General features: G+C 36.4%; 2 protein-coding genes across 4 annotated transcripts; one reads left to right on the forward strand and one right to left on the reverse strand.

Moving 5' to 3' along the window:
* Window positions 1–526: 526 nt before the first annotated feature.
* Window positions 527–9,871, forward strand: LOC142530640 (monofunctional riboflavin biosynthesis protein RIBA 3, chloroplastic). 3 transcript variants are annotated; one of them, XM_075636470.1, is made up of 7 exons: window positions 530–1,127; window positions 1,209–1,427; window positions 1,544–1,869; window positions 2,015–2,144; window positions 2,220–2,516; window positions 2,732–3,003; window positions 9,093–9,871. In XM_075636470.1, the coding sequence occupies exons 1-6, from the start codon at window positions 771–773 to the stop codon at window positions 2,975–2,977; spliced, it is 1,575 nt and encodes a 524-aa protein (XP_075492585.1). In that variant the 5' UTR covers window positions 530–770; the 3' UTR covers window positions 2,978–3,003; window positions 9,093–9,871. The 3 variants fall into 3 exon arrangements, with proteins under 3 accessions (XP_075492590.1, XP_075492585.1, XP_075492580.1); XM_075636475.1 differs by lacking the exon at window positions 9,093–9,871 and having other exon boundaries at window positions 527–1,127; window positions 2,021–2,144; window positions 2,732–3,072; XM_075636465.1 differs by lacking the exon at window positions 9,093–9,871 and having other exon boundaries at window positions 2,732–3,070.
* On the reverse strand, window positions 2,684–11,181 carry LOC142530658 (uncharacterized). Its single transcript, XM_075636481.1, has 3 exons — window positions 10,851–11,181; window positions 9,881–10,208; window positions 2,684–2,872 (listed from the first exon to the last, which is right to left on the reverse strand). Exons 1-3 carry the CDS (start codon window positions 10,884–10,886, stop codon window positions 2,850–2,852), a joined length of 387 nt encoding a protein of 128 aa, XP_075492596.1. The 5' UTR covers window positions 10,887–11,181; the 3' UTR covers window positions 2,684–2,849.
* Between the last annotated feature and the right edge of the window lie 1,161 nt (window positions 11,182–12,342).

Genomic DNA, 12,342 nt, shown 5'->3' on the forward strand with positions numbered 1-12,342 from the left:
AATTGAAAGAAAAAATTGGTGTCATTCTCTACGTAGTTATTATCATGTCATCATACTTAATAATATAGTATAGATTTGAACTAAATTTAAAATATTTTGTATTCACGAATATTTATGCACACGCAACACGTGTTCTTCAGTTACTAGGCTTTTTAATATACGTGAAATTGTGAATTAAGTTTCTCGTGAAGATCTATATCTGAAGTCCTCTGCTTATACATTCATTCAAAAAGAACTAAAATATTGCTTGTGTTTTATTGATTATCGGCGTTTGGATGGACTTGAATTTTTCTAATTCGTTTCAATTTGCATGTATAGACGTTAGATTCGATTCTCTCTGTTCATATTGTCCTTGTTATGTCGTGTAACTTAAGATTTAATAGTAAAATTGTAATTTTTATTGAACGTAGACTTTATAACTTCATATTGTCTCAATTCCCATTAAAGCAAATTATATAACTTTGAGAGTTTTATATTTATATATGTCGTGATCATCTTAAGTTCTTGGTAGTGGTTTCTAGTCTACCAGAGAAGGGAAAAAACACACGCAGAGAGACCAAAGGTTTTAGGATAAGAAGAATTGTAATATATTCCTATGGCTGAAAATATACCTACATATTCAAAATGTTATACTGGATAAACTATACATAAAAACTTGAGGCGCTCTTTTCTGATCAATTACATATTATCCAATAAAAAACACAAACAAAAGCAAGAATAGTTTCCAGAGATCCATCATTAGAAAAAAGTTTAAAAATTTAGAAGTTTCAATGGATTGCCTTGTTTTTCAGCACACTTTGCTGGTTCCTCGTATTTTTGCTCATTTTTCAGCAGTTTCCCGTTGCAGAAACAGGGCCTGGAATCTGAGTTGCTGGGCTGTTGGGTTGTCGGGGAATAAATGGGATAAGAATTCGTCGTCATCATTCAATGAAGGAAGCTTAAACGGATCACTGTTTAATTCTTTTACTGTCGAGTCTTCCCTGGCTGTCTCCTTTGGAGCAGTTGATGCAGAGATAACTCAAGAAACTATTGATTTCTTTGTTAGTGATGCTGAAGGTGATCCTGATCGTCCTTCTCCGGGCTACTCTTCAATCGAACAAGCTCTTTCTTCTTTGCGCCAACAGAAGGTATTGTAAGTCTTGATTCTGAGATATTTTTGGTTTTGACCGACGTACGTTGGTGATAAATTGACGTGAAAATTGTTCAAGTTTGTGGTTGTTGTAGATGATGAAAGTGGGAAAGTCGAAGGGAACCTTGTCATGGCCGCGTCCTACGCGAATCTAACGGCTGTCGCATTCTTGATCAAGCATGGATCCGGTATAGTTTCCGTAGGCATGACAGGAGAAGACCTCAAAAGGCTAGAGCTCCCTCTAATGTCACCTGAAACAGAAGACGATTCTTCGGCTCCTTCCTTCACAGTCACTGTGGTATGGCTAACCAGAATTTAGGTGGCATAAGCATCTAAACTACATGATTTTCTTTTCGTGTAATTACTTCGGTAAACAAAATATTTTATTGTTGGCATATTTCTTGTAAAATTTAGGATGCTAAAGTTGGAACATCGACTGGTGTCTCAGCTTCGGACAGGGCTAGAACAGTCCTTGCTCTCTCGTCTCCAAAATCTAGACCAGAAGATTTCCGAAAACCGGGACATATATTCCCCCTCAAGTATAGAAAAGGTGGTGTTTTACGTCGGGTTGGTCACACTGAGGCTTCAGTGGATTTGGTCACACAAGCTGGTTTGCCTCCAGTTTCAGTTCTCACCGCTATAGTTGACAAACATGATGGTTCTATGGCCTCCATGTCTAGTTTAAGAAAGTTGGCATCCGATCACAGTATTCCAATAGTTTCTATCACTGATCTTATTAGGTAAATTTGCATGTAATAATGCATGATTTGAATGGAACTGGTGTACGTGTAATGAGTCGTTACAGTGTACATGATCGAAGCTCACTAAAATGACTCCAAAAGGCGTGCAATATGGTAAGGGGACATTGATAATTCTTTTTCTCAGGTACAGAAGAAAGAGAGAAAAGCTTGTGGAAAGAACAGCCATTTCGCGTTTACCGACTAAATGGGGTTTGTTTCAGTCCGTATGCTATCGTTCAAAACTTGATGGAATGGAGCACATGGCCATTGTGAAGGTGATAAAACAATTCCCTCACAGATATAAGGAATATTTGGAAAGAAATATAGTTATTTTTCTTTTTCATCTATAGGGAGAAATTGGAAATGGACAAGATGTTCTAGTAAGGGTGCACTCAGAATGTCTGACAGGAGATATATTCGGTTCTAGGAGATGCGACTGTGGAAACCAGTTAGATCTAGCAATGCAGTTAATTGAACAAGCTGGCAGGGGTGTTGTAGTGTATCTAAGAGGTCATGAAGGGCGTGGCATCGGGCTCGGCCACAAACTTCAGGCATATAACTTACAGGATCTTGGACACGACACCGTTGAAGCCAATCTTGAGCTCGGTTTCGCTGCTGATGCACGAGAATATGGGATTGGAGCCCAGGTAGCTAAATCTACTTTCCCCCTTCGATCAAAGAAGCTTAAAAATTTAAAACTTCGTGATTTCATTCAAAGAGAACATTTTCACATGCCTACAGCTGCGCTAAAAATTATAATAGCAGTATTGAAACGTAAAACTTTGAACGTACTTGTTTCACGTTTTCAGAGTGAGTTGACTTTTATCATAGCTGCACAATCTGACAAATTGACGCTTGACAGATACTACGAGATATCGGAGTTCACACAATGCGTTTGATGACAAACAATCCAGCCAAGTTTACTGGTCTGAAAGGCTACGGTTTGGCAATTGTGGGACGAGTTCCCGTTCTGACTCCTATCACAGAGGACAACAAGCGTTATCTGGAAACCAAAAGAATAAAAATGGGTCATGTATACGGATCGGATTTACATGGACAATCGACTGAAACCATCACACAGAAGATAGATAAACAAGACGACATTTGAAGGAGATCATGTAGATTCAGCTAAAGGTAGCAGATCATTTCATCAATTTGTATAGATTTATGCACAAAAGCTGTTAGAGTAGGTGCCCGTCGAGCCAAGTATTGGCCGAGTGTTCACAATGAAACTTTATGTATAAACAATCTTTATTTTAATAATATTTGAAATTATTGTTTTGGCACATCTTTATCTGTATACTCATGCTAGTTGCATAGATAAAGTCCTTGAATATACAAATAGTAGAAAGAATATGAGATGCTCATATGATGAGTATCATGAAACTCATATTTGGAATACTGTATATTCTAAACAGTTCCTAGTCGATTCAGCCGCCGCTAAGAAGGATATAAGCCGCTCGAGTTTGAGACTAGTATCTGCGATGTGAGTACCATGTTTCATTGGTAGGCGACATTGTGATGTCCGAGCATGCAGATAGGTGCTCCTGGTAGAGTGCACTGAACAACCCTCCATAAAAGACTTTCCAAGTGGTTCTCATTTATCGAGTGGAAACGTCCTAGTTTATGGTTGTACAACATTAGTCGTTATGACCCGGGACAACATTGAGACTCTATATGCTAGCATTGCACTTTGACTTGTTTACCGACTCTCATAGGGTCATCGGGTGGCAAGGTTGGGTGTTTTGTCGAAACATATAGGAGTCGATGCATTGTAGTCGGGGATTCACCACTTACCTTCGGGTATGGATATCCTATGTGATCACATGTATATGTAGTATTAAATCTCTGATCAGAGGTAATTATGAAAGGGGTTTCATAGATTACACCATCGATGCAACTACGACATGACACATAGAATCGATTCATTGACAACTCTCAATATACCAATGGTTGTCGAATCGGTCGGGATATATGAATTGAAGGAACCGTACTGTACGCTAACCATAATTGAATGGTTCTTGCAGGCACTATCATTTGATACCTAGGGAATCATGTAAGCGATGCTGCTAGGCGTTTAACATGATTGATTGGGTACTATCAGACTTAAGTTCTGACGTTCTTATTATCAAGGAGTTGATAAGTAAGAATGGAGCAATTGGAGTATGCTCGTATAAGGACATGTTTAGTCCGAATCAAATGGAGATGTGAACCCACGGCTAGTTGTATCATTCAACCATTGAGGGTCACACAAGTGCTAACTTTTTAGATCCCGTTGATAAGTAAAATAGTTCAATGTGTTGAACGGCTTATAAAGGATGTTTATAAGCGTAAGGAAAAATAGAAGTATGACTTCTATAAGAAGAATGTAACTTTTAATTTGAGGAAGTGTTCCTAAATTAAAAGTTGACCAAATAAATAATGTATTTGAAAATTGTGATTTTCATAAACATTATTATGGACTTAATTAAATTAATTCAAGTGTTGAATTAATTAAACAATAGTGGCCTAGTAGAATCCAAATAATTAAATTAATTCAAGTGTTGAATTAATTAAACAATATTGGGCCTTGTAGAGCCTAATTAGAAATAATTATTAAACTAGTGGGCTTGAGTAAAATCAAGTAAACTTTACATGGTCTCAAATGTGTTTGAGATATTTAAATAAAAGTCCATGAGACTTGTAATTGTTACAAGCCCAAATAGAATGTGCATGGGGAGGTGAAGAGTTGGGAGACAACTTTTTTCATGTCCAAGGCATGGCATGCTTTTGAGACAACGCAACAACTTTTTCAAGGACCAAGAAAACTCTCCTCCTTCTCTCCTCAACACACCATGGCCGAAATTTTGAATGCCTCTTCTGTTGGATCTCGGTTTCTACACGCCCAAACGCAGCGGAAGTTTTAAAATTTTTATTTATTTTGACAATCAAAATATGTTTTGCTTTGGGCGCTCGTATGATTTTATCATAAACATTCATAGGGTGTCGAAATTTTATACCTTTGGTGATTAAATCATTGGACTCCAACTACTCCGGTATTAGCGGACGTAGCTCTTGTTGTAAATCCCTACGAACGTTCTTCGATCTCCTAATCCGGTCCACGACTAGAATATTTGTTCCTCTTCTAGCTTGCACTAGAAAGCATAGAAGATATTTGCGTTTGAGATCAAACACTCAAAAAATTCAAAAACCATTTGAGAGTAATTTTAATGGCAGAGAGAATTTTTTCTTTTGAGAACCAGAGGAGCCGCCGATGTTGGAGAGCTTTTCCAATTTCTTTTTATTTGTTATAAAGATTCGGTGGTCCTCTAAAAATCAAAACCAAAGTAATAAAATATTTTAATATTTTAACTAATGGTTGTCACCTTTAATTAATCACATTAATTAAGTAGTTAGATTTCAACAAATCTATTTGATTCTCAAAAATCTCACAATCCAAAAATAGTGGAGGCTATGATTTAAGGTCAAAATTTAAAAAAGAATACATGACCTAATTATCATAATTAACATTAATGGGCTTGATTAATTAATTGGGCTAGTCCAACTAGTTTAATAAATTAATCAAAGTCCATTAAGAACTTTAATTATTTAGTATGTTGGACTTGTACTCTTACAAGCCCATCAAACATACTTCTCACTATTTAATTTAATTTTTAATAAACTCAACTTTTGAGTTTAATAAATTAAATCAATTATAAATTCAACATTTGAATTTAATATTTGAATTATAAATTCAACTCCATGAATTTATCACCTCCAAAATCTAATATATAATAAACCCAACTTTTGAGTTTAATAAATTAAATTCTTAAATTTTATAAATTCAACTCCTTGAATTTATTCTCTCCAAATTTCATAAATTCAACTTTTTGAATTTACCATCTCATAAATTCAACTCATTGAATTTATTTTTCTCAAAATTTAATTATCATAAATTCAACTCCTTGAATTTACTATATCATAATATAAATTCAACTCCTTGAATTTATTCTCTCAACGGGAACAAATAATCCAGTGCTTGTGTGACCCTCAATGGTTCAGGGATACAGCTAGCCGTGGGTTCACAACTCTTTGTGATTCAGGACATAATCCTTTATTCGGGCTTACCCTAGTTAGCCTCATTCTTTTCATCAACACCTTGATCAAGAATGTCAGAACTCATTTCTGATTGCACCCATCGGATCATGGTAAGAGCGTCTAGTAGCATCGCCCCATGATCCCCTAGGTATCACTGATAGTGCCTGCAAGAACCAGTCGATTATGATTAACGTACAATACGGTCCCTTCATCTCAAATATCTCGATCGAATCTGCAACCATTGGTTCATCGAGGGTTGCATATTAATTCGATAAATATGTGATAACTATAATAGTGGCATCGCGTGTACTATTGGAGAACTCCTTCTCCAACGTACATCTCATACTCTGGCCAGAGATTCCATGCACTATTATTTCATTAGATCACATAGGATATCCACACCCGCAGGTGAGCGGTGAATCCCCGACTACAATGCACTGGCTCCTATATGTGTCGCAACTATACCCAACCTCGCCACCTGATGACTCTCATGGAGCCGGTAAACGAGTCAAAGCACAGCCCTAGCATATAGAGCCTCAGTGTTGTCCCGGGTCGTAAGGACTAATGGTGTACAATCATAACCACGGACTTATCCTCTCGATGAATGATAACCACTTGGAAAGTCCGAGGGAGGGTTGTTCGGTATAATCATCATATGACTATCCATCTGTATGTTTGGACATCTCAATGCCCTTACCAAGAAACGCAGTACACAACATCACAGATGCCAGTCTCGAGCTCAAGCGGCCTTTATCCCTGTTTTAGGCGGCTGAATCGACTAGGAACGAATTTAGAATATGCAGTGTTTACAAATGAGTTTCAACATCGAATTACGATTCATTTGTATTAAAGCATAATCAAGGACTTTATCTATGTTGTTTGCATGGGTATACAGATAAAGTATAACAAGACCATAAAAAGTTAAATTATATTAAAATAAAGATTGTTTATTTCACTTGAGTCAATAAATTCTCCAGCCAACCGTTGGCTTGCAGGGCATCTACTCTAACAATCTCCCACTTGCCCTAGAGCCAACTACCCTTAATCCCATTGCTTCGCGATGCTTTTCAAACAATGGTCCTGGCAAGGGCTATGTAAGTGAATCAACAACATTATCTGCAGAGGGGACTCTTTCAACTGATATGTCTCCTCTTCCCACTATCTCCCGTATGATGTGGAATTTCCTCAGTATATGTTTGGATCGCTGATGAGACCTTGGTTCCTTTGCTTGCGCAAGGGCACCAGTGTTGTCCCAGTACAACGGGACTGGATCAACTCCATTAGGAATAACGCCCAACTCTTGGACAAAATTCCTCATCCAAACTACCTCTTTAACTGCATCAGATGCAGCAATATATTCAGCTTCAGTGGTGGAATCCGCAACGGTGTCTTACTTGGAACTTTTCCAAGAGACAGCTGCACCATTAAGCATGAATACAAAGCCAGAGGTCGATTTTGAATCATCTACGTCACATTGGAAGATAGAATCAGTGTAGCCTTCCAATTTCAATTCTCCACCCCATAGGCCATGAACAAATTCTTAGTACTTCTCAAGTACTTAAGAATATCTTTCACGACCTTCCAACGCGTTGGACCAGGATTCGCCTGATATCTGCTTGTAATACTCAGAGCGTAAGCAACATCAGGACGTGTCTATATCACACCATACATGATACTACCAATGGCTGACGCATATGGAATTCGTGTCATCATCTCTATCTCTTCATCAGTTTTGGGACACATTGCCTTAGATAGAGTAATATCATGACACATTGGTAAGTATCCTCTCTTGGACTCTTCCATAGAGAATCGTTTTATAATGGTATCGATATAGGTGGCTTGGGTGAGTCCGAGCATCCTATTTGATCTATCTCTATAGATTTGTATTCCCAATACGTAGGATGCTTCACCCATGTCTTTAATGGAGAATTTACTGGCTAACCATACTTTAATTGATTGCAGTAATCCTACATCATTCCCAATGAGCATGATATCATCAACATAAAGTATTAGGAATGTCATTGCACTCCCACTAACTTTATTGTACACACACGGTTCCTCAGGATTCTTAGCAAAACCAAACTCTATGATAGTGCTATCAAATCTGAGGTTCCAACTTCTTGATGCCTGCTTGAGACCATATATTGATCTCTGAAGTTTGCATACCTTATGCTCACTTCCTACTGATGTGTATCCCTCAGGTTGAGACATATAAATTTTTTCTTTGATATCTACATTGAGGAATGCAGTCTTTACCTCCATTTGCCATATCTCATAGTCATACCATGATGCTATGGCTAGTAGTATTCTAATGGACTTAAACATAGCAACTGGTGAAAAAGTTTCCTCATAGTCAACTACTTGTCTTTGAGTATAATCTTTTGCAACCAGCCTTGCTTTAAAGGTCACTACCTTCCCATTCGCCCCAAGCTTTCTTTTGTAGATCCATTTGCACTCTATGGGAACGATTCCCTCAGGTTGATCCACCAATGTCTAGACTTGGTTTGAATACATAGAGTCCATTTCTGACTGCATGGCTTTAAGCCATTTGGTTGAATCAGTATCAGATATTGCTTCTTTGAAATTCATTGGATCACATCCAACACAATGCTCATCGTGGCTTTGTTCATGAAGAAGCGTATGTCTTGCAGGCGGTCTAATAACCCTATCAGACCTTCTAGGAGCTTGTACTTCAACTACTGGTTCTTGGGAAATGGGTTTAACTTCTATAGTTGAGGGAGTATCTTGAATTTCTTCAAGTTCTATCATCTTGCCTTTTTTATCTAATAGAAATTCCTTTTCCGAAAAGTGGCATTTCTTGAAACAAACACTTTTGCTTCATTGGGATGATAGAAATAATATCCAACAGAATTCTTTGGATATCCTACAAAGTAGCACAAAGTGGATCTACTATCCAATTTGTCTCCCACTGTCTGCTTCACGTAAGCAGGACATCTCCAAATTCTCATGTAAGAATATTTGAGAGTTTTTCCCATCCATATCTCATATGGTGTTTTATATTGTGAGGTGCTCGGTTTTGTTTTCTTGTTGAAAAACATTTTTACAAAACTTCCGTTGCGCAACCGAGCACCGTAACCGATCCCCTTTCAAAAGCGTCTTATATTACATGAATTTTCGAGCTGCAGGTCATTTAGCCATTGATAACAGTAATAAAGAAAACTGGTGGTGCCTTGTTCTAAATTTGCTGACGAACAGTAATTATGAAGCTGAAACAATTTGCTATGTTGATTCAAGAATAAAAGGTAAAAGGAAGATAAAAATTAAACCATAACCTCAGTCCACAAGAATGTAGAGAAATTAAACCAAATTGAGTCCTGCCATTTACAAATCAGCACCTTCTACTTGTACAAATATTGCAAAGACTATATAATCACCAAGGCCGCCTAACCGTTCAACTGCCGTTCAACTATATTTCTATTGCTACCTCTCAGGAGAGCAATTTCTATCCATAGATATCGAACAGCTCCTAATTCTTTCTAATTCAGAAAAACCTTTCTCTTTGGCAAAGGGACAAAACTATTAGCATTTATCTCAGAAGCTACATTAGTAAAATTCAACAAAGGTGTCAACAGAACTTGAGAAGACCCACAAGACATCTGAGCATAAGGTTGCAAATTAAGTGATCTTGAACCAAATTGTCCTATATTTTCTAATGGTCTCTGAGGAAAAATCTCGGTATCATGGCCTTTAATAGAAGTGGTAGGAATCTCAAATGGCTGAAGCAATGGAGGATTCTGCCACCTAGGAAGCGGCCCCGACAAGAAAAGCGTCTGAAGAAGCGGCCCTGCTTTGAGAACAGCTTGCAAAAACTTCCCTTGCTGAGGAAAAGATTTTCCTCTGGAAAGATTGTTTATAAGCAATGAATACTGATCAAATTTAACCGCAACTGAAAGGTAATCAATCGAAGACGAACCATGTGAGTGGCAATTGTGTGCTTCCGAAAGACTTTTTGATTCGGTTACGCTTGAATTAACATTTCCCTGTTTCGCAAGAGGGCTACTGCCTAGAAAATGAGGGATGGCAGGAAAGCCTTTTTCAGGTATCGTAGTTAAAGGCATAGCTTTGTTCCTGAGTAACTTCTGAAGTTGATCTTTGGCTTCATCTCTTTCTGTGATGGCAAATTTGAGGAGGTGAATCAACTCCTCGTTCTTCCTCGACTTCTCATTCGCCTCGGCTTTTAACCTTTCCAGCTCGAGAGATGTTAAAAGTAGTTTATGGCCCAACTGCTCCACATTATTGAGCTGCAATAAAATTACTAAGATGAAAAAAAATAGAATACAATCATTCATCATGTTTTGGCAGAAACCGGATCCAAGAGCAGGAGTTAATCTCAAAAGCTCGGGGGCCAGCGAAATTTTATATTTAAAACGATGGAATACAATGCTTACATGCATGATGAAGCTATGGCCAAATGTAATGCTTAAAAAAATTGGAAATTTAAGGTAGACCATTCTATCAGGTGAATACAAAAACATCTGTGAGCTATATCGAAAAACCACTGATCAAACCAAACAAAAGTTAATTGACTTTCGAGACAGTATCAACATGAAATATGATCAAATCTTTACAAGCTAATAAATAATCCACATCGAGTAAAGAGTCTTAATAAAAAAAGAACATAAAAGCATACTTCTCTGATGATAAATCTTGACCAATCTGTTTGATAAACTCACATTGAATAAACTGAAATCTCAGATTAAATGTCATTTACTGAAAAACCCCGAAAATTCCTTCAAAGGGATTCAATCCCAGAAGAAAAACATATGTATTTATGATGCTATTAAACACCACAATGCCAAATCAAAAGTTTTCTACTAGCAAAAGCGACCCAAGAAAAAACAAAGAAATTAATGAAGCATAATTTCAAAGAAGACCCAGTCCACCTCTTCAAAAGCCCACAAAGAAGCCATATCCCCCATTTCTAGTCACTCCCAAAGCAAACCAAATTTCTTGAAAGGAAACCTTTTTGGAGAAAAAGGGAGTTGCAGGAAACAAGAATTTGCCACTAATATAGAAAAGAAATCAGCAAGCTTAGAGAATAAAACAAACAATTGACCCATTCGTGGTCATATTTATTATATTTGGAAGAGAGTAAAAACAATATGGAAACTTGAAAACTTTGAAACTGAAGAAATGGGACCCCATTACACATTGCATTCTCGTTCACTGTATTCTTACAAAAAGAAAATTGCAATTCCACGTTTGCGGAATGCTGTCCTCTCTTGCTATATAAAATGCAAAAGCACATTGAAAATATTTTTTATTTCTTCGTGTGCTGCGGTCAATGACTAACTCCCTCGACATTAGCTTTCATCCCAAAAGCGAATGCAAAAGCACGCGGTTTTGTTACTTGTGCATATGCTTTCTTTCTTTCTTTGCATCGCTGAAGAGAAAAGGGAATTATAACGTGGATTTGTTCCTTTCTCGCAAATCCTTTCCAAATTATTTGGATCCACTACGATATCAAATAACCTACTCTTTCTTTTTATGACAAATATTTTAAGTTACAATAATCTACTCCCATTATCAAACCAACTCAAAATTTATGAAAATTATGATCAAACATGTTTTGCTTCCTGGAAAGTTATAATTAATGGTATCACATATCAAACATTAAATGCTCTGTAATAGATATAATTATTAAGAATTAATTTATAATTTTAAAACTTTACTAAAAGTAAAAATTAAAGAGAGAAGATATACGTTTAGAAAATAAACCATTTAATTATTGCATTTGAATATATATATATATATATATATATATATATAAGTTATACTTACATTAATATATATAAGTTATACTTACATTAATATTTTTGGTAATTCAAAATGGGGACAATATTCAATGCATATATTATGAATCTTAATTCAGCTTATAATTTATTTTATTGACAATGATCTTGTCATGTCTGGAGCCTGAGGTGAAAGACATTTGGCGTTGTTCACACAATCATAAAACTATAAGTGTCGTAAAATAATATAAACCAAAATCATTCTATTTTATAAATAATTCAAAATAAATTTGTCTTTACAATGAAAAGTTATAAAAAAAAATAACATTCTTGAAGCGTTTTACAACTTAATAAAATAGCTTCGTAATAAAGTAACTAAATTATTAGGATCGAGTGACTGGTTAAAAGAGGACTGAATAAAAAATCATACTAGTTTGTCCAAAAATTTGATTGTGTTAACAACTTTGAATTTAGTAATTATCGCCAAGTCAATGTCAGTTGGCTAATCTAATAAGTCATGTGCGGAAAGAAGCTAAACCGACAGATTGAACACTCAAAAATGCTGTAAGAAAAACAATTTGGTTATCAAAGGTAAGCCGACTGAAATGTAAATAACACATAGATGTTCAAAGATTTTAATAAC

This window comes from Primulina tabacum, chromosome 2, assembly GCF_025594145.1.
Source record: "Primulina tabacum isolate GXHZ01 chromosome 2, ASM2559414v2, whole genome shotgun sequence".
Classification (NCBI taxonomy): Eukaryota; Viridiplantae; Streptophyta; class Magnoliopsida; order Lamiales; family Gesneriaceae; genus Primulina; species Primulina tabacum.

What these genes read in the sequence shown, in the direction of transcription:
- LOC142530640 (XM_075636470.1), top strand. Translation starts at nt 771, where the DNA reads ATGGATTGCCTTGTTTTTCAGCACACTTTGCTGGTTCCTCGTATTTTT. An exon ending in CTTCTTTGCGCCAACAGAAG is followed by an intron (nt 1,128 to 1,208) that starts GTATTGTAAGTC and finishes AAATTGTTCAAG; the next exon opens with TTTGTGGTTGTTGTAGATGA. An exon ending in TCTATCACTGATCTTATTAG is followed by an intron (nt 1,870 to 2,014) that starts GTAAATTTGCAT and finishes TCTTTTTCTCAG; the next exon opens with GTACAGAAGAAAGAGAGAAA.
- LOC142530658 (XM_075636481.1), bottom strand. Translation starts at nt 10,886, where the DNA reads ATGGGGGATATGGCTTCTTTGTGGGCTTTTGAAGAG. An exon ending in CTTTGTGGGCTTTTGAAGAG is followed by an intron (nt 10,209 to 10,850) that starts GTGGACTGGGTC and finishes ATTTTATTGCAG; the next exon opens with CTCAATAATGTGGAGCAGTT. An exon ending in ACACAATTGCCACTCACATG is followed by an intron (nt 2,873 to 9,880) that starts GTTCGTCTTCGA and finishes TTTGGTTTCCAG; the next exon opens with ATAACGCTTGTTGTCCTCTG.